Source organism: Grammomys surdaster, unplaced genomic scaffold (genome assembly GCF_004785775.1).
Source record: "Grammomys surdaster isolate TR1022 unplaced genomic scaffold, NIH_TR_1.0 126133, whole genome shotgun sequence".
Classification (NCBI taxonomy): Eukaryota; Metazoa; Chordata; class Mammalia; order Rodentia; family Muridae; genus Grammomys; species Grammomys surdaster.
The window spans coordinates 4329362-4356204 of NW_021620941.1; the positions used below are offsets into that span (position 1 = coordinate 4329362).

General features: G+C 45.6%; 1 protein-coding gene across 1 annotated transcript; it reads right to left on the reverse strand.

Annotated features, from left to right (window-relative positions):
* Window positions 1–677: 677 nt before the first annotated feature.
* On the reverse strand, window positions 678–24382 carry Gle1 (GLE1 RNA export mediator). The gene is made up of 16 exons (XM_028757062.1): window positions 24228–24382; window positions 23803–24030; window positions 22045–22155; window positions 21283–21431; window positions 21054–21114; window positions 20260–20514; window positions 17982–18210; window positions 16223–16335; window positions 16021–16090; window positions 11192–11334; window positions 10897–11087; window positions 9575–9704; window positions 8199–8303; window positions 5779–5861; window positions 2384–2447; window positions 678–1690 (listed from the first exon to the last, which is right to left on the reverse strand). The coding sequence occupies exons 1-16, from the start codon at window positions 24324–24326 to the stop codon at window positions 1622–1624; spliced, it is 2100 nt and encodes a 699-aa protein (XP_028612895.1). The 5' UTR covers window positions 24327–24382; the 3' UTR covers window positions 678–1621.
* Window positions 24383–26843: the final 2461 nt, after the last annotated feature.

Consider the following 26843-nt stretch of genomic DNA (forward strand, 5'->3'; position numbering starts at 1 on the left):
TTTGCTGACTGAGGAAGGACTGTGCCCATCCGCTCCTTTATGCTAAAGTTGGTACATCCCACCCTGTTCCCTGCCATGGTTTGTGGAAAACAGATGTCATCTGCAAGGCTTGGGTAGACAGAAAGAGCAAGTGGCAGGAGGCTATAAGGACACCATTCTCTGTGGACCCTGCCAGGTAGCCCTGCAAGTAAGGGAGACAAGTTCCAGGACATACAAGAGAAACTCCACCCCCAAATCTGCTACCAGGCACAGCAGCGACAATTTCTTTGTTCTGTAAATGGAGGTGTGCAGTTAAGAGGCGAGACATAACCAGGTTACAAAACAAAAATGAATGCAGTCTAGCCACCCAACCCAAGTGATTACGCTGTTCTGTAATATCAGCGGACTGAACTATTCTCACCTCTCTTCCTGGGGAGGAGCACTGCAGCTGGAGCCCACGGGCTCTGCACATTATGTGATGCTATAACATAAACCCTCTTGCTAGATCAAAGTCAGTTACTGGAACCCCATTTTAAAAAAAGGGATGATACAGACCAGTTTTTCCAAGATGAAAGTCAAGAAGACAAAGAGGAAGAGCCATATATTCCCTATTTCATCCTGTAGTCATGTCCATGTGACATACACAGCTCATACACAGGTCACAAATAATGTCGAGGTAACCACATATTAGCACAAGATTTTTAAAAATTCAAGCTTTATTTCACCTTTTTGGGAACTCTAGTCCACAATTAAAATGCTTAGGCCATTCCAGAGTACGAGTGAGAGTGCCCAGTACACGAGGCCTGCGCAGCTTGAGCTGAGACTCAACTTCTGCAGCAGAGTCAGTCTGTTTGTAAAACAGATACCAACGTCCATCTGAGAGAGTCAGCTCCTCCTAAACACCAGTGCATTCACTGCTGATGACCTTCCGCTTACACCGAAAGCCTATGCCAGTCCATCTTAATTCTTGTTGGAAAAACAACAAAAAGGTTCCATATTCTAGCACAGCATCCTCAGCCTTCCAGGGACCAAATTCCAAATCAAGAAGACAGGCAGTACTCTACAGTGCACGTTCCCAGTCATGATCCATATACGCAATACCTTGATGCACTCTGGGGTTCAGTCGATACCAACACCATACACGTCTTCTGAACATATGTGTACTCCACAAGCCACACAGCATAAAGTCTATGACTTCATCCCCAGACTGCAAACATTACCTGGTACTTTAAAGAGATGCTTAGGAGGTTTACTCTTTCTAAGTGTGTGTATGAACAGGAGTGGAGCAGCATGGAGGGAAAACACTGGGCTCACTACATGCTTACTATAGTTAAGCAGATAAAGGATCACCAATTTCCTGAAAGACACTAGAGACAAAGGGTGCAGCCAAGTGCTAAGTGCCCCTTCTTACCTCTTCTTGTACTTGTGAAAATTAGAAAGGCCAGTTCTATATCTGTCTGTGACACCTATAGAACTACCAAACCTGACAAGAAACAGAAGGCTATGACTATACAAGCCTCATTCACATGGCACAGATATATAAAAACACAGACAAATTTTTCAATCTGACATGATTCTTCCAAACCCACTGTCTCAGTTGCTTTATTGTTGCCCCTCTTGCCACACAGTGTGATGGAGGACATCAAGAGCGCCAAAAGGAGGATGTCAGAAAGCCTCTGGGGACAGGAATCTCCCTGCGTTGCAGACATTTCTGGACATGAAACATAAAGAGGATGAGTTACTGACAAATTTGTCTAGCAGGTGACAATGGGAGTATGCTGAGGAACAAGGCCCAGACCAAGGAAAGAACAGACAAAAGGAGGTGCCAGGGGACAAAAAGAAAAAAACCTGATGGGTCTGTGGAAGACTAAAATAAAATAGGGATAGTTATTAGGCCTGCCCACCCATTTCCCAGAGCATGGCCTCATCTGCCAGCACTACTATTTTAGAGCCTCCTAGAAGCAAGCTGTCAGTGGGCTACCTCACAGACCTGCTACAGAGCTCTAGATGACCTGTTAAAATAAACCTTTTAAAAAGTCACCCAAGTGGTACTTGGAAACAGAGGAAGACTCCAACTGAACGTGGAACACTATCCCATGGACTTACTAGCCACACTGAATAGTTCCTACACCTGAGAGAGACAGGGAAACTGGCTGACAAGGAAAAGGTAAGTTTGTCAGAGATTCATTGTATACAGCTTACTATTCTCTTAGGACAGCAGCCTGAAAGGAGGTGTGCAGAGTGGGATGTGGGGATGAAATGATGTAGTTTGGTCTAAAAGACAAGGGGATTAAAAAAAAAGTGTGGGCAAACAGGAGACAACACCAGGTCTGGAGGTCCGACACTACAGGACACAAGTTAGTCTCAGGCTGCAGTTAGGGCATGCTGAAATAGAACATCTTACCTCCAAGAACTGCTTCAGACGTATGAAAGAACCCATCTGTCCTGAGCTCGTGATGGCTTCAATTCTATAGGTGGAGAAACAAAGAGACTTGTGAGTCATTCCCATGATGCATCTCAACACTCCATCAGATGAGGACCACATCTACTGACTCTTCTGAAGAATGCAAGCTGCTCTTTCACGTGGTTCTCACCATTCTTCCAAAGGGACAAAGGAGGAGGATAACTGCTGTCATCTGAGATCTTAGCATGTAGGATGAGTGCTGCCAAGGCCTCCCCGTACCTGGAACCCCAGTGTATTTAGAAGAGTTTTTCAAAGTGGATAGGTGGACCCCAGAACATTCAGGCAATCTGGTAGGCAGACCAGTTTCTCCAACCAACTTCTGGATGAACTCACCTCAGTGGTTCAGTTCATGACTACTTGCAATCATCATCTCAGATAATATGGGAGTTTAGAAAGAATATTTAAACATACCAGACCCAGGCATGGGAGCATACACCAGTAATCTTTTGCACATAAGAGGCAGGAGCAGCAGGAATTCAGTGTCACCTTTGGCTACATAGTATATTTCAAGTTTAGCCTAGGCTAGAGAATGAGACCCTTTCTCAAACAGACAAAACAAAAATGGCTGAGTTGGTAAAGTGCAACATTCTGCATAAGCATGAAGCACTGAGTTCCACCCCAGCATAGACACACAAGGCCAGATCTAGGGGCATGCACTAATGAGCCTAGAGCTTGAAGACAGCAACAAAAGGACCCCTGGGGCTCGGCGGCCAGCCAGTGTGAGCAAGTCAGAGAGTTCTAGGTTTATGAGACATTGTCCCAAAAAATAATGAAGAGCGACAGAAAACCCAGCGCTGACTTCTGACTTACACGTGCACGTGTGCTCCAAATTACACACATGAACATGAACATGTGCACACACACACACATTCTGGTCTACAGAGTAAGATCTTTAAATCACTCCTTAAAAAAAAAAACAATATATTTTGACCATGTGCATGCATGCACGCATGCGTGTGTATACCACTTTCAACAGTTTTGACCATGACCATGTGTGCACACAGATGCGTGCGTGTACACTACGTACTAGATAAGTGCGCTAGCACCAATACCCAACAGCAAATATCTTATTTCAACATCTTCCTAATTTATACTTTTCCTTAAGAAACAGTATTTAGGGGATGGACAGGCCTAGCTATTAAGAGAACTGGCTTCTCTTCCAGAGGACCCAGGTTCAATTCCCAATAGTAGCTCACAACTGTCTATAACTCTAGTACCAGGGGCTCTGACACCTTCACACAGATATACATGCAGTCAAAACACCAATGCACATGAAATAAAAATGAATAAATTTTAATAAGAAACAATAACAGATATTTTCTTTGAATTTCAAAATCACTTACTCAACCAGGTCTGGCAGTGCACACCTTTAATCCCAGCACTCAGGACACAGATAGAAACAAACCTTTGAGTTTGAGGCCAGCCTGGTCTACAAAGCGAGTTCATAACAACCAGGGCTTCACAGAGAAACCCTGTGTCAAAGAACAAAATAAACAAAACAAAACCCAAGACGAAACAACAACAACAATAAAAAAACCCAAAACCAAAATTATTTCCTCAAATATTAAAGAAAAAAGATGGTGTTAAGAGCACTGACTGGTCTTGCAGAAGACCCAAGTTCAATTCTTAGCACAGCACCATGAAGGATGGTTCACAATGGCCAGTGACTCTAGCTGGAAGGGGAGTGGGGGACGCTCCCACTCCTCTGGCCTCTAAGGGCACTTGCATACGCCGTGTGTAAATTTGTGTGTGTATGTGTGCACCACATACTTATCTGGTGCCACAGATCCCCTAGAACTGGAGTTACAGACAGTAGTAATCTGCCATGTGGGTCCTCTAGAGGAACATCCAGTGCTCCCAACCACTGGGCCATTTCTCTAGCCCCAAAAATAAATGATTACAAAAAAAGGAAAGGAAAGGAAAGGATGAACAGAAAGATCTCTTTCTTTTTTGTTTTTGTTTTCCAGATAGGGTTTGTCTGTGTAGCCCCAGCTGTCCTGAGAACTCACTCTGTAGACCAGGCTGGCCTCAGCTTCCCAAGTGCTGGGACTACAGGCATGCGCCACTACCGCCTAGCCATATTATCTTTAAGCAGATACCCATACCCATCGTGAGGAGCAAACCTAGACCCCTGCTCATGCTAGGCACATGTTCAACCACTAACACTATCTCATTTTTCACTTAAGTCAAAAATACCACACTGGTCGTAAGATGGCTCAGCAGGGGTTAAAGTTCTTGTCATCAAGCTTGATTTAACCTGAGCTTGATTCCATATGATGGAAGGAAAACCAGTTACTGTGTGCACACCATGGCATGTGCATGTCCCACCCTCCCACCCAGTTACTGTGTGCACACCATGGCATGTGCATGTCCCACCCTCCCACCCAGTTACTGTGTGCACACCATGGCATGTGCTTGTCCCACCATCCCACCCACAGTTACTGTGTGCACACCATTGTATGTACATCCCTGACCCTCCCATGGCCCTAATAAACAATCAAATATAACTTTAAAATATAGCATGTGCAAGACCCACAGGCAAACATTGGGCAGAGACAGAGCCCAAGCTGGAGATCTCTTATTAGGTTCCTCCCTTCAGAGCTCAAGAAACCCCCCAGAAGAGGGGGAAGGAGGAATTGTAGAAGCCAGAGAGGTCAAAGACACTGTGGGAGAGCATGGCCCTAGTGATGAAGTAAGCATGGGGGCTCACAGAGACTGAAACAACAATCATGGAGCCTGCATGGTCTCCATTAGGTCTTCTGCATATACATGTTATGCTTGTTGGCTTGGAGGTTTGGGGGGGCTCCTGACAGTGGGACTGAGGGTGTCTGGCTCTTTGCCTGCTCTTGGGCCTCTTCCACCTACTGGGTTACCTCAGCCAGCCTTGATATAAAGGTTTCTGCCTGGTTTTTGTATCTTGTTATACCATATTCAGTCCCTGGGAGGCATCCTCTTCTCTGGGGGGGAGCCCAGGGGCAGGAAGTGGATCCCAGGGAGAAGGGAGGTGGGGGGACTAAGAGGAGTAGAGGGAGGGGAAGTTGCAGAGGGGATATATTGTATAATAGAAGAATAAATAAAAATTAAAAATAAGAAAACAGCCAAGACAGGAAAACTGAGAAGAGCTCTGGGGCAGTCTGGGCTACAAAGACTCTCTCACAAAACAAAACGAACAAGAGAAAGTCAAAAATAAAAACTCAACCTAGAAAAAATAATTTTTTTATATATACATACTTTTATATATACATACTTCTTGTGCAAGTCCTTTAGAATTCACGGTGCCTGGTTTTCAGGCATTACCTACAAACGCCCCAGTGGTCTGCTCAACAAGCCTGTACCTGGGCAAGTAGTCCTCTTGGATGAGAAGTATCGTCTTCCAGAACTGGACCTGGTACTGCCTCATGAGGGCATTGCCACACACCTAGAGGAAAAGTAAGAACTGTGGGAGCAGAAAACAAACACTGACTCAAGAGAGAAAGACAATCACTCCTTTGCCTGTCCCTCCTATCAAAATATCTTAGCCACGATGTCACTTAGCTGACTAGGGGATGGGTGGAAAAGACCCAACTTTCTATGCGCAGAGAGGTAGTTCACTTGTGAGCATTGTCTTCAGGCCAAAGGCCCCAAGTCTATCTGTGACATTAAAGAAAAATCCAGCTGGGCAGTGGGGCACACTTTTAATCCCAGCACTCTGGAGGCAGAGGCTGGTGGATCTCTGAGTTCAAGACCAAGATAGATCTACAGAGTGAGTTCCAGGGCAGCCAGAGCTACAGAGAAACCCTGTCTTGAAAAACCAAAACAAACAAAATTTAACTTTCTTCTAATTTATTATACACTTCCACTTAAGTCAACTGTCAAGGCTTAATGAATACTTCTTATACTGTACTGAACAGAACCTTTCTGAAGGGATGGCATCCCTCCAAGTCCTAAAAGGATTCCAGAATGCTCCTCGTCTCAAAGACTCAGGATCTGTATTAACGTGCCATAATGTCAGGAGTTATAAGCTAACTAGGGACTATTAGAATTACAGGCCTAAGGCCCTTAGATTTGTCTGGTTTTTGTTTTTTGTTTTTTCCCCCCGAGACAGGGTTTCTCTGTGTAGTCCTGGCTGTCCTGGAACTCACTCTGTAGACCAGGCGGGCCTGGAACTCAGAAATCTGCCTGCCTCTGCCTCCCAAGGGCTGGGATTAAAGGCGTGTACCACCACTGCCCGGCAGGCCCTCAGATTTGTCAGGGCATAAACCCTCACATTCATTAATTTGAGGCAAGGTCTTATTAGGTAGCCCAGGCTGGTCTCAAACTTGTGATCCCCCTGTTGTGGCTCCTGTGTGCTGGGATTACAACCGCGGAGTCCCATGCCCAGCTCCCTGAAGCTTATCTCAGAACTGGCCCTTTAGCTGGGGGTGGTGATACGTGCCTTGGATCCTATTACCCAGGAGGCAAAGAGAAGTGGATCTTAGTTCCCAGACAGCTTGGTCCACATACAAGTTCCAGCCCAGAGAGTTATAGTAGTGGTTCCTCAAGGGCAGAAATGTATGATGCTTCCAGGGAGGGAAATACCTTACCTAAGCTTGCATTTCTTCCTGGAAAACATGAATGAGATGGGATACTGATCCCACCACACTGGGTAAAGAAACAGCCTGAGTGACAGCCCAGCATCTTCACAGTGCACAAAGCAAGGAAAGTGGCTTACGAAGCAAGAATATTTATGGAAGACTAGAGCCAGGGAGACTGTGTTGGTGCCTGGTGATCTAGTTCCTGTTTCCAAGGTCTCAGGAGATTCATCTGCAGTCTACTATGGTTCTACTACTCAATTCTATATCCCTAAAGTGAAGTCTGCTTTTTGCTTAGGCTGGGATGTGCATTATTTTAGAGGGCAAAAAGTGCTTGTACACACAGATATGCACTGGAGAAGCCAGGAAAGTTAAACTTGCAGGTATCCTCCAAAGGAAAGAGATGCGTAACCTGTCCTCTGTCTAGAACACTGGGAACGGACATCATTTACAGCCTGGTGATCACTGGCTGTCTGATGAGCCAGGCTCAGGCTATATCTTCCAGAACTTACCTTTTACTTATCCAATACCCTTTCCCTGTAAACCTTATTACTTCTAGACCATAAAACTTATCCTTGTGAGAAATATCAACAGCCTAAGTTTCCTCTGTGTTACCTCTGGGCCAGGCCAATTTGGACTCCCTCAGGGATTATCTTTACCTCAGTCATTTCTCCCTAGAGCCTTACCTTGAGCACTGTTTCTATGTCAATGACAATCCATCTTATGGATGAAGCCGTAAGAGTTTCAATCTTGTACTCACAGGGCTCTGGTAACTGTTACCTGAAAACTTTTTTTTCCGGAATTGTGCTATGCTTAAATATGGCAAAAATACAGCAGCTGATGTCAGACTCTGAGAAGTCTTGGCCTAGTACCAGTTACCTAAGTCTGGCTGAATTGAATTTCATTCTTCCCTCACCTGAATCGCTCTCCTTACCAGCTGTAAGCCTGCAGGGACCCCACAAACATAAAGAGGGGAAAAAAATGGTACATCCTAGACTAAGAGAAAGAGAAGTCAAGGCTAGTGAGAGGGAGAAAAAAAAGGACACTAGGTTTGTCTCCAGACTCAGGAAAAGCTGGCAACAGGAGCATACTTACTTAATCTTGTTCAGCGCTTGACTCCATCTCTATGCTGCGTCCTATTCATTTCTCCCTGAGTCCCGAGACCACCTCAACCACCGCTTTCTCTCATTTAATAATGGAATTACCTCCAAGAAGTCAAACAGGAGAGTGGCTGTCACATCTGAGAGAGGCTCCATGTTTAAGATCTGTGCCAACCAGCGCCAGCCATGATTTAGGCCATGAGGATGAGCCTGGAAGCAAAGCAGCTGTGTCATGACTTCATCTCATTGTCTGCACAGCATACACTCTCAATATAACCACTCAGCCCCCAGTCAGGAACCCCAAGACCATCTGACCCATGTATACAAGGCAGAATGCAAAGACTAAAAGCTAAAGAAACTGTTTTTGGAAATATTATGATCTGCTTCCAGGCTCTCACAGAAACTTTACAAGGTTCCTGTGAAATATGACATGATATCTGATGTCCTGTTCAGGGAGTCCATAGTCAATATCATTACTGACTTTTTTTTTTCAAATGAGGTCTTAACTATGTAGCCCAGGCTGACCTCAAACTCACAGCAATCCTCCCTGGCCCACTTTCCCAAGATGGAAGCATATGAGTAAAACCACCTCACCTGACTTTCTTTGTGTTGATCTTGATTCTGTTTTTTGTGGGTTTGTTTTTGTTTCGAGACAGAGTTTCACTGGCGTTAGGCATTGGCTGGCCTTGAACTCATTGCCTGTTTCCTGAGTGCTGGGATTAAAGCTGTGTCATTATGCCTCCCCACAGCACACTTTTTGTCTGATTTTGGTATTGTAGTGACAGGGTCACACTGTGCAATCCAGAGTGATCTAGAACTTGCAATTCTTCTGCTACAACTTCCTGAGTGTTGGGATTATAGGCAGCACATCACAGCTGGCTGAAACCTTTATAAATGTCTTGAAATAGAATCTGTTCTAAGATTAGTTCTTTATGGCCTCAGCTGAGGAAGCTACTGAACTTTTTTGTTGATTCAAAAAAGTAGCCTACAACTCAACATCCACTTCTCTAAATACAGCCATGAGGCTGCCATTCTCTAAATACAGCCATGAGGCTGCCGTTCTCTTTACCTCATTATTCCACAGCACAGCCTCTCTACAGGACAGCTTGCCAGAGCTCTCAAAGGCCGAGTCACAGGACTGGTTTCAAGCTGTGACACTATCTCAAGTGTGAGACCTTTAGGAGGCTGAGCCCAGCTGGAGGAAGTGAGGTCATGAGGACAGACATACCCTTGAACGGGATACTGGGAATGCCTTCCCCCACTCCCATCCCCTTTTTGGAAAAGCCAGTTGCCATAAGCAACTTCGCACTGAGCGTGCTTCTGCCATGGTGAGGCTCCAAAAGAAACTGCACCAAGGGAAAGTAAGCTCTGAAAGCTCTAACAACTGTGCTAACCCACCAAGCAGTAGATGTTTTCTCCATGAAAACTGTCTGTCCCAGTTAACAGAGAGCTGAGTCACAAAGGCTGCCCGGTCTCCCTACCTCCTGCCGGTTTCCATATGGCCACTGGAGCTGGATGATGGCGGCATACAGACGGATCATCCCAGACATTCGTTTTAGAAAGTTGTCCTGTTGCTCAACCTTGGAATCTGTCACTTGGTAGCCAAGCAGCCTATGTGTGAAGATAACACTCAGAACACTGCCATCAAAATGAGGGTGGCAAAGAGGTTTCTTTCTTCTATGGCTAAAGGTACTACTAGTCACACTTTGTATCATTATTACATATTAATAATATACCTGCACAAAGCACTGGCATCCATGATCAAATTTCTGTATAAAAGCTCTGCAAACCCACCAGTGAATACTCACAACTAAGAAAAAACTGCTTCAGGGCTGGAGAGAAGGCTCTGCAGTTAAGTCTGCTCTTCCAAAGATCTGGAGTTCAATTCCTAGCAGCCACAAAGTGGCTCATACTCATCTATAATGTGATCTGATGCCCTCTTCTGGCATGCAGGTGTACATATAGATAGAGAACTCATAAAATAAAATAAATAAAATAAAATAAAACTGCTTAGGTGCTGGCTAGTTTCACATCAACCTGACAAAGCCAGAGTCAACTTAGAAAGGGAACTTCAACTGAGAAAATACCTCCATAAAATAGCTATAGACAAGCCTGTAAGACATTTTGTTAATTACTGATTGATAAGGAAGGGCTCAGGAAATTGTGGGTGGTGCCACCCCTGGGCTAGTAGTCCTGGGTATTGTGAGAAAGCAGGCTGAGCAAGCCAGGAAGCAGCACTCCTCCATGGCCTCTGCATCTGTTCCTTCCTCCAGTTCCTGCTCTGCTGGTGTTTGCTCCTGCTCTGCTGGAGTTCCTGCCCTGCTGCCTACTGTCCAGGATGGACTATGACTTGGAATTGTGAGTGAAATAAACTCTTTCCTACCCAAGTCACTTGTGGTTATGGTTTCATCACAGCAACAGTAACCCTAACTAAGACATCTTCTCAGTGAGATTTAAATGGCTTACGCTATTTTGCAAAGTCATTAGATGAATAAATTCTAAACTCCTGGATCCCAGATCCAGTATTCGTTCTAGTAAGCCATAGTGATTATCAATTATCACCCCAAATCTACAAATCCTAAAAGATGTCCAGTTTGCATGAAAGACATTACTTTTTTATCCTTTTCTGTGAAACAAGGTTCTTGCTATGTAGCCCAGGCTAACCTGAACCTCACTTGCCAGTAATGTTATCAGACAGGACATTTAACAGTATGGAGAAGGAGCTGTAGGCAAGAGTGAGAACACATTTGGATTCTGATGCTACTACTTTCCCCAGACTGAGTGAGAGAGAAAACCATTTCACCGTTGATAATCCTCCAAAGCCATCCCTTCCTTGAGAGCTGGGTAGAAGGGGACCGAGTATGGACACTTCTTGTGGAGATGAGCGAGGATGAGGTCCCCCACTTTGGGGTGGAGCATCCAGATGCCAGATGCCACCACTGCAATGGGGAATGCCGCTTCATGGTGAGAGGCCACTTCCTCCTCCCCTTGTTTCTAGGAACATAAAGATGGGAACAATTTCAAATTAGTATCACAGCCGGGCTCAGTACTGTCTACCAGCTTCTTCTACCCATACCTCTGACAACAAGGTTCCTCACCACAAATTTCTCTGCCAGTTTGTACTGGACAAAGTCCAGCCCCTGAGGGTTAAGAGTGACAGACACGGAACGCCCACCAGATTGGACAGGCTTTCCAGAGAGCAGGCTATGGATCTTGTCAAAGACCTCCTTCAGCTTTGAACCTGGGCAGGAAAGAAAAAGCAATAAAAAGATGAAGCTCCAGCTGGACATGGTGGTGCACACCTATTCTATTTCTAGCACTTGGGAAAGGGGCAAAGACATCAGGAACTCAAGGCTAGCCTAGGCCATGGAGTAAGCCTTGAAACCAGCTTAGTCTACATGAGACCTTGTCACAACCTACAACCTCATGTCAGTCTCTTCCACAATGCGGTGACAAAGCAGAGCCCCTACAGAAATCCATTTGTATAGAAGCTTAGAATCTAAGCACCAACTCTATTGCAGATAGACATATAACCAAGGGCTGGGGAGACGGCTCAGGGGATGGAGTACTTGCCGCACAAGCATGAACTGAGCTTGAATCCCTAGCACCCACATGAACTCCGAGTGTGACAACACAGGCTTTTAACCCCACCACTAGGAGGATGGAGCCATGTAGATCCCAGGGACCCACTCACCAGCCAGTCTAGCCAAAATGTTAATTTCCAGGTTCAGTGAGAGACCTTGTCTCACTGAACAAGGTGGAGGAACTAGAGAGATGGTTCAGCAATTATGAACACATGCTGCTTTTGTGGAGGATCTGAATTTGATTCCCAGCACCCATGGTGGGTGTCTCACACCCACCCAGCTCCAGGGAGATCTGATGCCTCTGGCCTTTGAGGACACTTCACTTACTTGCACATACCTACACATAATTAAAAATAAATCTTTAAAAATAAACAAATAGATGTTAGAGAGTTGACTCAGTGGTTACAAGAAGTGGCTGCTCTTCCTCAGGACCCAGGTTTGATTCCCAGCACCAACAAGACAGTCTACAACTGTGCATAATTCCATTTCGGGGATCCAATATCCTGTTCCAGCCTCCTGGGCACGAGACACATACATGGTACAGAGACACGCAGGCAAAACACTTGCACACATAAATAATAAATCTACCAAGAAAGGAAAGAAGAAAGGAAAGAAGGAAGGAAGGAAGCAAACAAGCAGAGTGCTACAGAGGAAGATAGCCAGTCAATCTCTGGCCTCACACAGGCATGCACAGGTGAACATGCAAGAGCTTTAAGGGTCTGAATTTCTGCTTTGGCAGATGCCTCTTTCTCTGGGGCTGGCATTCTTTCACCCTTAGAGACCCAGAAGTAAACTCCCGGCATGGTTTGAATTTTTCATTGTCCACTACTTGGTGGACACTTTAACTGCTCACCAGAGCTCCATGAGGCACAGCCTTGGTCCTGAGCATGGCACTAGCAAGAGGTAACTTCTAAGAGGAGGGGCCTGGAGTGAGGTGTTCAGATGAGACAGACCCTTGAAGGAACAAGTCTAGGGACCTATGTCCCATTTGTTTTCATTTCCCAGCTTCCAAGTCCATGACTCTTGCCCAGGGTCCTCATCATGATGTGCCGAAAGCAACAGGGCTAACAGCACAAAGCAAGACCTCTAAAACCACAGGCCAAACTAACCTCACGTTTATAAATCTACCACCTCACAGGTCTGCTGTAGGAATGCAGAGCTGACACCCACATTTACTAATAAGTATGTAGAACAAAGAACTCATGGGCTCCAAACCCCTCAGCAGCTACAGTTAGAAGACGGGGGAGTCCTTGAGGTGGCTGTTCCTGCAACACTGCCTACTGGAGCCTCTGACTTGATGCCTGGACCAGAGTTGAGCGATCTGTGAAATGGGGCTGGAGACGGTCTCTACAGTTCCTCCTTCCTGCCACTGCTGCTGTGCTCTCGGATACAGTGCTGTCAACTATTGTCAGGACAAACATTGTTCTTCCCTGTGCTTAGGCAGATCAGAATTTGTTTTCATTACTCTAGCACCTATTATCAGGTTTAATTAACCAGCATCTCCAGCTGAAAATATCATGTTCCTAATCCCTTCAGAAGTGATACTTTTACTAATGACTCAAAAATATCCCTTAAACCAGAGATATAGGAAGAAATCAAAAATGACTTAAGACGACATCGAAGAAACGACAGGATGAGCAATTCTACAACATAAGAACTTCCTTGGATGTTAAATATGTCTGCTTCTCTGCACCTCCCGTCTTCCCAGGACACTCCTACTACCACTGTTACCAAGAGCTTCCAAGGCCATAACAAGTCCAGGTCTCAGGCATAACTCTGTCAGATGTGGCTTCCGTGCCTACTAGCCCATGTCCACTTAGAAATCTCCCCTACACTGTTCGTTATTATCAGCCACTTTCCGTGAGAAGAATCGAGTTCTTTTTCTTCTGCTCATTTAACCTTATCAAGCACTAATTCCAGAGCATGCTGGTCTCAGCAGGCTCCCCACAGAACAGACACAGACAAGCGGACTGTTTCCAGTTCCCAGCAAACATGCCTGACGTCTATCAGACTACTGGCTACTTAAAGGAAAGAGAAGGAAAAGAGGGACAGAGAAGATAAACTAGTTAGGAAGGAGGTGAAACACATCTAGGCAGAGAAGTTCCTAATAGTACTGGAGACTCTGAAGCTTAGAGAAAAAGAACGAACCAGAACTGAGTTAGGAGGCACTGGTATAAAAGTAACATTTGACACCATGGGGGTTACAAGTGATAAACAGAACTGTGGGGTGACTGCAGGCCCCTAGGAAGTACTACAGTCACTCTGTGAGACTGAAGAATTCATAAAGGAGAGGTGGCAGGGCCCAGGGAGGAGTGTCATGCAGCTGTCTCAGAAGGAAGCTTGTAGTCCAAATGCAGACACTGGCTGGACTAGAGCCTGAACACAAGAACAAGGGAACCAATGCTGGGCCATGAGCCACTTTTAAAGGCTGAGGGAAAGAAACTGCAAAAGGAGCCCAGCTCAGGAAGGGAACGACAATGCACAGAGTCTGCAGGTGACAGAGGACGGGAACAAAGGCTTTTACAAGACTAGTGCAGGAAGGCCACCTCAGTCTCTAAAACTGACTAAGAAAACACAGTCTGAGAAGTTCACGCTGCTTCTGTTTCCTGTGTGGCTGAAGTAAGACTAGGGACAAGGGGAAGGGATAAGGAAAAGCCAGAGACAGCAGTCAGCCCTCTGCTGTCACTGACAAGGAAAACAGCACTTTAGCCCTCCAGCAGCTATGTGTTTGTTTATACTCTGCCCTATTACACAAAGAAATCCAGGCAACAAAGGGTAGGAAGAAAGCTTGGACAAGTGGCCTAGAGGGCACAATCTCCAACATTCCTGTGCTTTTTTTGGCAACAAGTTGAGAGGGCACTGGGGCACACAGTAAGCAGGAAGTCCCTCTAGCTGCTCTCCTATTTCTCGTTGGTACAGCCTGGAATCTAGAGGCCTCATCTCCAGCTGTGTGAACCTGAGCCCTGGCTCTAATGCGTCTTTCTTTGTCCAGCTTTGTTTTCTACTAAGGGAGAGGACCAATATGTCAGTCTTAACGTTTGGAGAGCTAAAACAGGACAAACAGGGGAAAAGCTAAGATTATAAGTGACTTCTATGTGGGTGTTCTCCTATCTTCCTCCCAAGTTCTTTTCATGAGAACCAAAAAGCCATCCCAGGGCTGGGGGCCACAGTGTGCTTACTGGAAAAGACTTTGCTAGCATGTCAATACAAAGCCCTCTGTTAAACTGCCAGAACCACTTCAAAAATACAAGTAAACAAAACCAGCCATGGTAACGTACGCCTTTAATCCCAGCCTGGTCTACAGAGTGAGTTCCAGAACACCCAGGGCAATGTAGTAAGACCCTACTCCAAAGCAACCCCCAAGCAATTATGTAAATTATTATAAATAATTTACCATTAATCCATAACTTACAAAAAATGAATCAGGGCTGAAAGATGGCTCAGTGGTTAAGAGCAACTGCTGGTCAAGCATGAGGGCCAGAGCTCATTCCTAGCACCCACATGAGGCAGCTCACAGACTCCAAGGGACTGGGGCCCTCTTCTGGCCTCCACAGGCATCTGCACTCACACTCAGTCACATAAACACAGACTTCACAGAAGCCCAGTGTTGTGGCACATGTCTGAACTCAAGAACACCCAGGAGGCTAAGATGAATTCAAAGACAGCCTGAACTACACAGTGGTCTACTACCTCAATAACAAATTAGAATTAGTAGCTCAGTGGTAGGAGACACTAGCCCAAAACATCAACCTCTAAAACCACAATAAATAAAAACTGGTCAGTGGTTTCTTTGTCCCCTGCAGCACCTCTGCAGCACCTTCCCCAGGTCCCCAGCTTCCAGCTCCTCAATAAAATTATTTGAACCCCTCTAAACAAGAGTCAACAAACATTTCTTTTTTTTTTTCTGTGGTACTAAGGATTCAGTTAGCTAGGCCTAGCATGCACCTGAGTGTTCTACAATAGCTCCATCCAGGTGTCTTCTGGCTTTCGCCTTTTAAGATAGGGTCTCATTGAGATGCACTTCATACAGGCTGTAGTTGAACTTGTGATCCTACAGCCTCGGCCTCCCCTCAACCAGCTGGGATTATAGGTCTATACTACTAGACCCAGCTATCTTCTGTTTGAAGAAAAAAAAAACAGGATGCAACATACATTTGAACGTGTGTGTGTGTGTGTGTGTGTGTGTGTGTAACCCAAGCTCTTGCATATACTTGTCAAGTGCCCTACCACTAAGGCATATTCTCTAGCCTTGAACATACACTGTGTAAGAACCTCACAGCTATCAGAGTTTGCAAAAATAAGACAACGAAGTGAAGGACAATATTCTCACCCATCTGACCCACCTGCGATGGTGGAGATCTGGCTCACTGGAATGGTGGCTGCCTTCTGCAAGTCCATCTTTATCTTTTTGGTCTGCCAAAAGAATAGTGACTTGTTAAGTGGGGTTGTGCAGAGCTGAGCACATGCTAATAGAATGAGGGAACAGGACAGACCAAGTACACTCTTTTACAACATCAGGCTGTGGGCTACCCATCTTTCCTCTACCTGACTATCCTTGCTGTTGGTCAGGTCCTCAAAGGCCAACACACATTTGGCAGAAGCATCCTGAAGCTGCTGATACCACTGCATCGTACTATCTTGTACCTTCACCTGTAGGTCTGAGAACAAAAGACAGGCCTTAGTGGCAGTGAACTTATGTAACATGGCATCTGAACTAGGGCTGTTCTAAGTACTACACTATGCATTGCCTGCTTCAGTGTCACAATCACACTAGAGGAGATACTAACACTTTTTCCATTTAACAAGAAACAGGCATGGAGGGCTGGTGAGATGGCTTGGCGGTTAAGAGCACTGACTGCTCTTCTGGAGGTCCTGAGTTCAAATCCCAGCAACCACATGGTGGCTGACAGCCATCTGTAATGAGATGTCTGAAGACAGCTACTATGTACTTACATATAATAAATAAATAAATAAAAACTTTTAAAAAAAAGAAAGAAAAAAAAGAAACAGGCATGGAAAGGTTGCTTGTCCAGGTCACACTGCTGTAATAAGTAGAAACAGATTTGACTATCTGCTCTAAACACATTGCTACGGCAACCCCTGTAGCCAGACTTTTGCTACATTGGGAGATTCTTCTTTTTTCCATTTTTCTAACCCCTAACACTAGATAGGAGAGAAAAAGGATAGAGTGGAAAGGAAAGAGATCCCTAAAGGGGGAGACACTGTTAGACTGCTTCCTGCTGCTTAGGGGTGTCGAGTTCCTCAGGGCAGGTTTGATCTCCACCAGCAGGATATCTAATTTGTTTTTCTTCTTGGGACACAACTACTTAACAAACCACAGCCAACAACAGCCAGCATTTATATATCCTTTTTAAAGTCCCCAGAATTCCAAACATCACACAATCACAGAAACTATCTGTAGCTGGCAAAATCACAGTCAGCTGGTGTGGCCAATTTGAAGCAGCCCCATATCCCACGCCTGGGATTTAAAAAAACAAAACAAAACAAAAAAAAAACAAAAACAAAAAAACAAAACCATAATATTTCTGTATTTTAAAGAAACCAAAACTCCAAAATTGTCACTACAGACCCTCAAACATATTAAACAAGGATATCTGTACATATTATTAAAATACATAGAAGTGGGGCTAGATAGACTGTAGTTCAGCAGATTCACACAGTAAATAAAATCCTCTAAAATTTTTTTTTTTTTTAAAGAGCAGTTGCATAGGTATCTGGACAACAGCATCCACATGGTGACTCCCAACTCCCTGTAACTTCAGTGCTCTCTTCTGGTCTCTGTGAGCACATGTGTACATATGTGCTGGACATATATAATGCAGGCAAAACACTCGTACACATAAACAAAAACTAAGTAAATCGTAAACAATTCTTTTAAAATAAAATACTCAGGCTGATCATGGTATATACCTTTAATCTTTGCATTCTGGTCAGAAGCAGGTGATCTCTTCGAGTTCAAGGCCAACCTGGTCACAAGTAAGTCCCAGGATAGCCAGGGCTACACAACAAAACCCTGTCCCCAAAAACCAAACCAAACAAACAAATGCTTAGCAGTAGCGATACTTGGAATACCACCCTAGCTAGATGGAGACAGGCTTTTCAAGTCCTGCACAAAATGTAGAATCTAGAACTGGTTCCAGATCAACCCAAACTGTATGTAACACATTAGGTAAGAGTTCTGATGAACTGGGGAGTCCTATAGTGTGACACATTCACATTTGATTTTGCTTTTTTTAAAAAAAAAAAATATCCTAACACTTTAAAGGATTGCACCACAACCCACCTTCATTCTGTGTCCCTACTGGACTTGGGCTGGGTGCAGAGGTCTGGGTAGGAGGCCCTGGCCCCTGCAGCACCTGTGACTCCTCCAGTTTGACCCGGGCCTTCTCCTCATCCTTCTTCTTCATTTCAGAGGCTCTAGTGATCGCCTGCTCCAAATTTGAGAGGAGGTCTCGCATTTCCTGAAGGGCTCTCTCAGCCTCAGCTTGGTTCTCTAGTGTGGGATATCCACTCTGTCAGAGTGAAAGACAATACTTAGACTTCCTGAATACACCCTTGTGGGGCTAAGTCATACTACAGACAGTACATTTCTAAAGTGGACCAGTTGGAACAGTGAGTATACATGGTCAAATGTTGGTACCTACTAACTTCCTGTTCTCTTAAGGATTCACTAACCAAGAGCTGGGAATGGTGTCTCGTGCCTGCAATACTAGCACCTGAGAGGCAGAAGCAGGAAGACTGCTGCAATTCTAAGACCAGCCAGAGCTACACAGTAAGTTTTGGTTTCAAAGAGGAGAGGGGAGGAGAGGGGAGGGGAGAAGAGGGGAGAAGAGGGGAGAAGAGGGGAGGGGAGGCAAGGAAGAAAGAGCGAGCCATTGAGATAGCCCAGTGGGTAAAGGTACTTGCTTCACAACTCTTATGACACCCTGAATTTGATACCTGGAACCCCCCCATAGAGAGAGGAGAGCACTGACCCAAACAAAATTCTCCTGTAATTTCTAAACATGTACACACAACATGACACCAGGTTTATCATAGTCAGCACCCCACAGCAGCCACCCAGGACATTCTGAAGCTTTCAGCAACACTGCTCAGAGCAGTCTTTAAAAAAGCCTGTGACAAAACCAAGTACACTGTGTCATACACCAGCAGTCCTAGCTCTCAATCCCCAAGCCATGCTGAGCTACACAGTAAGACCCTAGAACAAGACAAAACAACAAAACAAACAAACAAAAATCCCTCCCCCCCCCCCAAAAAAAAACAAGAATGGGCTTGAGAAATGGCTCAGCAGTGAGGAGCAGTGCTGCTTCTGCAGAGGACCTGAGTGGTTCCTAGCTCACAACCACCTGTAACTCTTGGTCCAGAACTAGCCTCTGTGGAAACCCACACAAGTGTACATACATGAACACACACACACCCATAATAAAATCTAAAAGGACAACAAACTGGCGGGGGTTGTGACAATATGCTGGTTAAACATGCTGGTTTTAGCTCGGTGTGCTGGTGTGGGTCTGCAGTCCAGCACTGACAGGCTGGTGGGGGCACTAAGGGGCCAGCCTGAGCGATACTGCCTCAGGAATAAGTAGTTGTAATTTTTAAAACTCTATTAGTGGTAATTCATTCATACGTATTTGGAAGTTGTATTTCAGAGTTTGTTTTTGGTGTTAGTGGTTAGTGTGTGTGTGTGTGTGTGTGTGTGTGTGTGTGTGTGTAGGCACAGCTATGAAAAGTCAAACAACTCTTGCAAGTTAGCTCCTTCCCTGCCATCTTGTCAGGGTGGGAGCTAGGGTTCACCAGGCCCAGGTGCAAGGCCTGTGAGTGCTAGCCGTCTGGCAAGTCCTGTTCCGGCTTTTAGAGCCACCTGCCCAGTGCTTCACTCATGTTCTCTTGTAGGAGAGAGAAAGCGACAACAGTTTGTCCTTCTGCACAAACTGCAGGAGTACTTTTTTTGAATGAAGGACATCAAATCTTAGTGTATGTGGTCATTATTTCCTAATTTGTAGTATCTTTACATTTTTCACATGCTCAGATAAATGGGTACTCCCTTTCCTCACTCCAGTTCATCTTGTGTTTACTGTCAAATACTCACTTCCTTCTTCCATTCTAATTAATGGTTCTTCTGTCGCTGGATTTACAGGTAAATATAAAATATAGAATAAGATGAAGATATGAAAATTAAATCTTTATTTTAATGTATTTATATCTCTTACTTGCTACATTATCAGGAAGCTCTGTGAGCTGGGCAAACTCTTTACCAATGAGCAACCACTTCAGCTCTGGCCCGACTATCACGGGACAACTGGTATTTCCCTCCCATAGGCAGGCATTATTTATTTATTTTCATCTTTTTTGTTTGTTCTTAGAAACAGGGTTTCTCTGTGTAGCCCTGGTTGTCCTGGAACTCACTCTGTAGACTAAGCTTGTCTCAGACTCAGAGATCTGCCTGCCTCTGCCTCCCAAGTTCTGGGATTAAAGATGTGTGCCAGCACTGCCCGGGAAAACACATTGGAGTGTATGCAGCTTTGTTTCTAACCTCAAACTGTAATTCTGTAATCCCTTACCTCCAAAGTGGTGCGAATGATTCCGGAGATGAGGCCACACAGCTGGTTGCCCCGGGTCTGGAAGGCAGCCAGGTCCACATTCAGCAGGTCTTTGTGCTGATTAGAGGCATCCAGCTGCTGGTTGAGTTGCAGGACCTCCTCTTGCAAGGTATACAGGCTGCGCAGACGGACCTGGCCTTCCTCCTTCCGAAGCTGCTCCTGCTCTGCCTGCCTCACACGCTGCTGCTCTGCCTCCCGAAGCTTTAGGTTCAGAATCTACTGAAAGGGCCACTGAGTCACTGAGGGTGGGGGTGGGCTGTCCCTCTCCACGCTGTTCAGAGTTACATCTTTTCACAGGTGGGCTCAGGAAAGAAACTCCCCCAGGGTCAATAGATAAGTAAGTTAATTGCATTAATTGCAACTTTCAGCTTCATTGGCTGGAAAAGAAGCTATGAGAGTAACAATCATCCCTCTACAGCTTTCTGAGGACATTTTTTTAGGGAGGATCAACAAAGGGGGAGGGCGTCCTTGCATGTGGGTGGTACAGGCTGAACTCTAAGAAGGAGAAAAGAGAAACTCAGAGAGCAGAGGCTTTCTGAGCCATGTAAAACCAGGAGCTGAAACAATACCCTTTCCCCTCTGTCCTGGGGGGTGGGGGGGGGTTGGTCCCAGTAGTGAACGAGTAAAACTACAGGAGCCACTATCCAGGAGCACACTCATGGACCAGGGTCTCCAGAAGGACTCTGCTAATGGACTGATGAACCCTCAGGAGGCTGGAGACCAACACAATCATGTCGAGTGTCCCATGCACTGACCTTGGCTCTGTGACGATGTTCAGCTTTCAGCTTCTCCTGGTGGCCCAGGGCTTCTCTGGTACTGATAAACAAGGCAGGATGAGGGGTGTTCCCCGAGACCTTTCCCACCTCCCTTGCTGTCACATTAGGCCTCCTCTAAGGCTGGACACTTCTCCAGACTGGAAGCTTCTTTGCCTATGTTACTGTGGTGTTTAAGGACTGTCTGCAGCAGATGCTCAGGAGGACTCACCTCTTCTCCATCACTTCCTGTAAGTCCTGGAACTCCTTATGCAGCTTCAGATCCTTCAGCTCGTCAAACCTCTTCAGCTGCTCGGATGCCATCTCTGAGAGGGCTCGCACCTTCCTCTCTTGCTCCTCCTGCCACTGCCTCAGGCCCTCCTGGAAAGGGTTAGTATCTGTTTCTGCTGTGCCACAGCCTCCTGGCTCGTCGGCTCCTAGACCTCTACCTCCGTCCATAAAACACAGAAGACTCCAGAGCATGGAGTCAGCTGCTTGCCTACCAAGCTCTGTGTGCGAGCACTTGTCCTTGAATGGATTTTCTATCTTTTTTTTTTTTTTAAAGATTTATTTATTTTACTTATGAGTACACTGTAGCTGTCTTCAGACACACCAGAAGAGGGCATCAAATCTCATTACGGATGGTTGTGAGCCACCGTGTGGTTGCTGGGAATTGAACTCAGGACCTCTGGAAGAGCAGTCAGTGCTCTTAACCACTGAGCCATCTCTCCAGCCCCTCTGTCTATCTTTTTTTGAGACAGGATTTCATGTATCCCATGCTGGTCTCAAACTTGTCTGTAGCTAAAATTGACCTTAAACTTCTACCTGCCAGAAAATGCAACCAGACTTCACTTAGAGTTCACTGTCACACAACCTCCCAAAGTGAGCCGTCAGTGGCAGATCATGATTAGCATCCGGTGAGTATTCTCCCCAGAGAATCTCCTGAAAGGTGGCTCTTTAGTGTCAAGCCTCCCTGATCCATGGTCTCACTTACAGTTCCTCTCATTCTGTGTGCCAATTCGTACATTCGGATGCAACCTTCCACTTTGATGGCCCGGGAGGACTGAGGTGCACTAGGTTCCAAGAACGGGGACTCATGTGCGCTCTAAGAGAAGATGAATAAATACGTAAGCTTAGAACATGGTAAACTCATGCTGGCTCTTAGAGACAAAGAGCACGTCCTTGTTGGCCTTCTGTCAGCATAGTTTTCTAGTGTTCTCCTAAAAAATTATCCAAAAGAAGATTTCTTTTGGCTCGCAATTCAGAGGTTTCTGTACATGGTCTCTGGACTCGCTTGTTCCCTGGTTCTGAGCTGTGTTAAGGCAGAACCTGACAGCAGAGGCATGTGGTAGAGAAAAGAAGCCACCTTGAAGTGGCTGGAAAGCAGGAGAGAGAGGAAAGGGCCAGGGATTATATTTAGTTGACAAGGACCCAGTACCTGCAGCTTAGCACTATCTACTATTTCCACCGATAAAGTACGAGACTATGACCCATCGATGTATAGCTCCCTGAAGATAATGATTCATTTCCCAAAGCTTCACCTTTCAATGTTGCCACGGAGGGGGGTGGGGGAAAGTTCAACACAGACTCCTCTGACAGACATTTGAAGTCGAAACTCTTAACACACCCAACTTACGAACCAGTATTAAATTTATAAGCCACGAATAATGAAAATAATTTAGATTAGTATCAGAATAGTCTGAGAATAGAGTTGTACGAGAATTCTAAGTACTTGTGAGAAAACTCCAAGAAAACAAGACAAGAGTCTTGTGACCTCAGTTTCTTCAAAACACAGAGGTGTTCTCAGAATATGCTCTGTCCCCTCCTACATGTAGCAGACAGGGATGAGTTTAATTTGGATTTTTTGTTACAACTGGTTAATATTTGTTTACATTCATCTATGGAAAAACCAGTCCTTGTGATTGAATACTGTACCCAGGTGACTTTTCCCTCAGACTATAAATTGTCTGATGCTCTGAATAAAGTTAGCTATTTTATGAAACTTTAGTCTACCTCATCTTTAGGTCCTGCTCTAAATGCTGCCAATGAGAACAGTAAACAGGGAACACTGTCTATTATCACAGCAACTTTGTTATGTTGTTCCTCCCTCTCCCCATTCCTGGCCCTAACTCATTTACATTCGATCTTCCTCAAAAGGCCAAGAAGCACAATACTTTTTGTTTTGTTTAGACAGAGTCTTCATTATGTAGCCCTGGCTGGCCTAGAATTTGCTCTGTAGAGCAGGCTGACCTTGAATTCACAGGGACCCACCTGTCTCTGCCTCCCAAGTGCTGCAATTAAAGGTGTGCACCGTCGCACCAGGTGTTACACTGGTTCTTTTTAATAAACTGGTGTTTCTTTTTGTGCTGGGAAGATAGCTTAATGAGTAAAGTACAGGCAGGAAGGCCTAAGGTTTGATGGTCACAATCCATATAAAATGGCATAGTGGCATGTACTTATAATTTCAGCACTGGAGAAGAGGAGACAGGAGGATTTCTGGGATTACTGGTCAGTTAATATTAATTCTAGTTGATGAGCTCCAGGCCAATGAGGGACACCGCCTCACAACCCAAGATGAAGACCTCTGAGAATCAAGACCCAAAGTTGATTTCTGGCTCCACAAACAATGGGTGAAATGGTAAATACAATTATCTGCAATGGGAAACAACTGTTACCTAAGTCACTGTCATGTGACTAAACATTTCAGCTTTGCAGCCAACAGGTGTTTTGTCTTAAGCAAGTTATACCTTACCTGGGCTCCATCGGGTGTTGAGGGTGAAGGAGATTGTGGGCTACTTCTGACAGGAGACTTAAGTAGTGAGGATTGGTACAGGCCTGAAGCAGATCCAGAGGACGGTGAATTATCAGAAGAAGGAGCATTCTCTTGCGTGTGCCGTGAGGTGTTGGGTAAGATGTGATCTACCACCCATCCAGAGTAAGAAGACAGTTTGGGAAGAGACATGCATTCTTCCAAAACATCCTAAAGAGAAGAAGGTTAAACCTATTTGTATGTCCACTGGAAAGTCTAAGACTTTATTACATGTAATACTCAACAGCTGAGGGCCTAAGCAAATAAGTTAATGCAGAAGATAAAGGACCGCGGCCCGTCGCCACGCCCGGTCCTCCATCGCGGTCTCTAGGAAGCCTGTTAAACGCGGGCTGCCGGCCGCCGCTTACCTCATAGCGCAGCAGCCACTCGCGGTCGTAGCGCAGGCGGCCTTTGCTGGAGTTGCGGAGCGCCCTCAGAGTTTCCCAGCAGCGACCATCGGACGGCATGGCAGGCCACCAGCTGATACTTACTACTGACAACAAACCCTCGAATCCGCCGCCGAGGAGGCACCGCCTTCCGCTTCCGGGTTGTCCGCCCCACATCCGGCGCAGCCTCGTCCCTAACGGTCGCAGACCCTGCCCGTCAGCAGCGCCCTGCCCACTCGTGAACGCCTCGCCCAGGCCCGAGCAAGAATGCAGAATTGCGGCCAAGCGCCAAGCGGCCATACACGGATGACTCTCATTGTAATTTCTCACAGTCATAACTGCCCAGACGATGCTCTGCGCTTTTTTGTCCCGTCTACTGCTCATGAGTCCGTAACAGAGGTTTGAGGTGGGTTAAGAACCTCCAGAGAAGCCGGGCGGTGGTAACACATACATACTTTTTTGTTTTCTAAAACAAATCTTTGGACTTCCAATAATTAACAAACGTTAATACAAGAGACCCAGGAATAATCCAGATGTAGCATTACACAACTTTAATCCCAGCACTCAGGAGGCAGAGGCAAGCAGATGTCTTGAGTTCGAGGTCAACCTCATCTACAGAGTGAGTTCCAGGACAGCCAGGAAAGGGCCTGGCTATGAAAAATTTCCTAGGAATGGACTCCCAAGTTATTTCTGTCAAAACAGCTTATACAGCTCAACACTGGTGCAGAGCTTACACTAGTTCGGAAAATGAAACAGGAATTACTTAGGTACCCGTGCATGCTTGTGGTGGTCTAAGTCTGACAACTGTTTGAGAAATTGTTTGGGAGCCCGGGCATAGTGGTGCATGCCTTCAATCTCAGGACATGAGAGGCAGAGCCAGGGCATCTGAGTTGAAGACCAGGCTGGTCTACATAAGTTCCAGGCCACCCAGAGCTATATGGTGGGACCCTGTCTCTTAAGAAAAAGGTATACTGCCGGGCGGTGGTGGCGCACGCCTTTAATCCCAGCACTTGGGAGGCAGAGACAGGAGGATTTCTGAGTTCGAGGCCAGCCTGGTCTATAGAGTGACTTCCAGGACAGCCAGGGCTACCCAGAGAAACCTTGTCTCAAAAAACAAAACAAAACAAAGCAAAAGGTCTACTTGTTTTCAACTTGCATGTAAATGTACATGTGATTGTAGGTGCCTTCTAAGGCCCGAGGTATGTCAAAGGAGCTGCACTGAGTTCCTGCTGGTTGCCAGCTGATGTGGGCAAGAACAGTAGGCAACCTTAACTGCATTTCTCCAGCCCGCCTGGTTCTTTGCCTCCTGCGTGGGTCCTCCACCTCACACAGTGTTTAAGCATTGAACTGTCTCCAGCCCCAATCTCTGGAAATGTGGACTTGGATTCTAGTGGCTGAGATGCTATAGTTTTCTGAATGAGAATGGCCTCCACAGACTCATGTATTTGACTATGAGGTGTTGAAACTGCTTGGGAAGAATTAGATGTCTTTACTAGTGGAGATATTCACTGGTGCAGGCTTGGGGGTTCCAAAAACCTCATGATTCCTGGTGTTCCTTCAATGCCTCCCAGTGTGGATCCAGACATGAGCTCTGTGCTCTGTGGTCCACAGTTATGAACTCTAACCCCCTGAAAGAATAAGCCAAACTAAACAGTTTTTTAAATTGCCTTCGTCATGATGTGTTTTCACAGGAATAGGAAAGCAAGAGAAGAGTCAAGGCCAGAACTCAGGCCAGTGCCAGCTAGAAGGAGCCCTCTGAAGAGCAAGCTTTGCTTTTTATTCATTGGTGGGTTTTGGTTGGTAATGGTGGATGGGTACTACAGAGCACACCTAGGGGCTTGAGGTTGGAGAGATGAGTTGGGTCACCAGTTGAGCACATGTTGGTTGCTCTTATTGAGAACATGGATTCAATTCCCAGCACACATGGTGGTTCTCAACCATCCACAACTCCAGTACCAGGGGCTTGGATGCCCTCTTCCAGCTTCAGAGAGCACCAAGAACATAGATGTTACATAGCACATACATACATGCAGGCCACCCACACATAAAATAGTACACAAATTCCAATTTAAAATGAATGAAAAGCAAAGCAAACCTGTTGTGGATAGCCCAGGCCTTGTATTTTGATGCTAATTCAGCTTTCCTGAGAAGGGCTGTAGAGGAGGTGTGAATCAGTACACAGGTGACTTCTTGTGAACCTTCTGCCCATCTTAATTTGTAAAATAAATGCTAGAGCCAGTGATTGGGCAGTAGAAGGGGAGGTGGAGGGAAAAGGTTTGGAGGAGGAGAGAGGGAAGAAGAGGAAGAGGAGAGAGGAAGATGAGGAGGGGGAGGAAGAGGTGGAAGGACAGTGCAGGAGAAGCATTTAGCCTGGAAAAACTGAAAGTTACAAGGGAGCTCATAGGTGGGGAATAGAGTAGTGGTAAATCTGCCCAGTCTAGGCGTGCAGTTTGTATTCATACTTCCTGAGTTGTGTTTTCTTTGACCGGTCTTACTTGGGTTGGAGATTTACCACAACACAAACCCTTAGGCTCTCACACTGCACATTCTAAGTGCTCTATATCACTCATTCTCTCAGCACAGGAAAAGGAAAAAATG

What these genes read in the sequence shown, in the direction of transcription:
- Gle1 (XM_028757062.1), bottom strand. Translation starts at nt 24,326, where the DNA reads ATGCCGTCCGATGGTCGCTGCTGGGAAACTCTGAGGGCGCTCCGCAAC. An exon ending in TCATTCGCACCACTTTGGAG is followed by an intron (nt 18,211 to 20,259) that starts GTAAGGGATTAC and finishes TCACTCTGACAG; the next exon opens with AGTGGATATCCCACACTAGA. An exon ending in CCAACAGCAAGGATAGTCAG is followed by an intron (nt 16,091 to 16,222) that starts GTAGAGGAAAGA and finishes TTCTTTTGGCAG; the next exon opens with ACCAAAAAGATAAAGATGGA.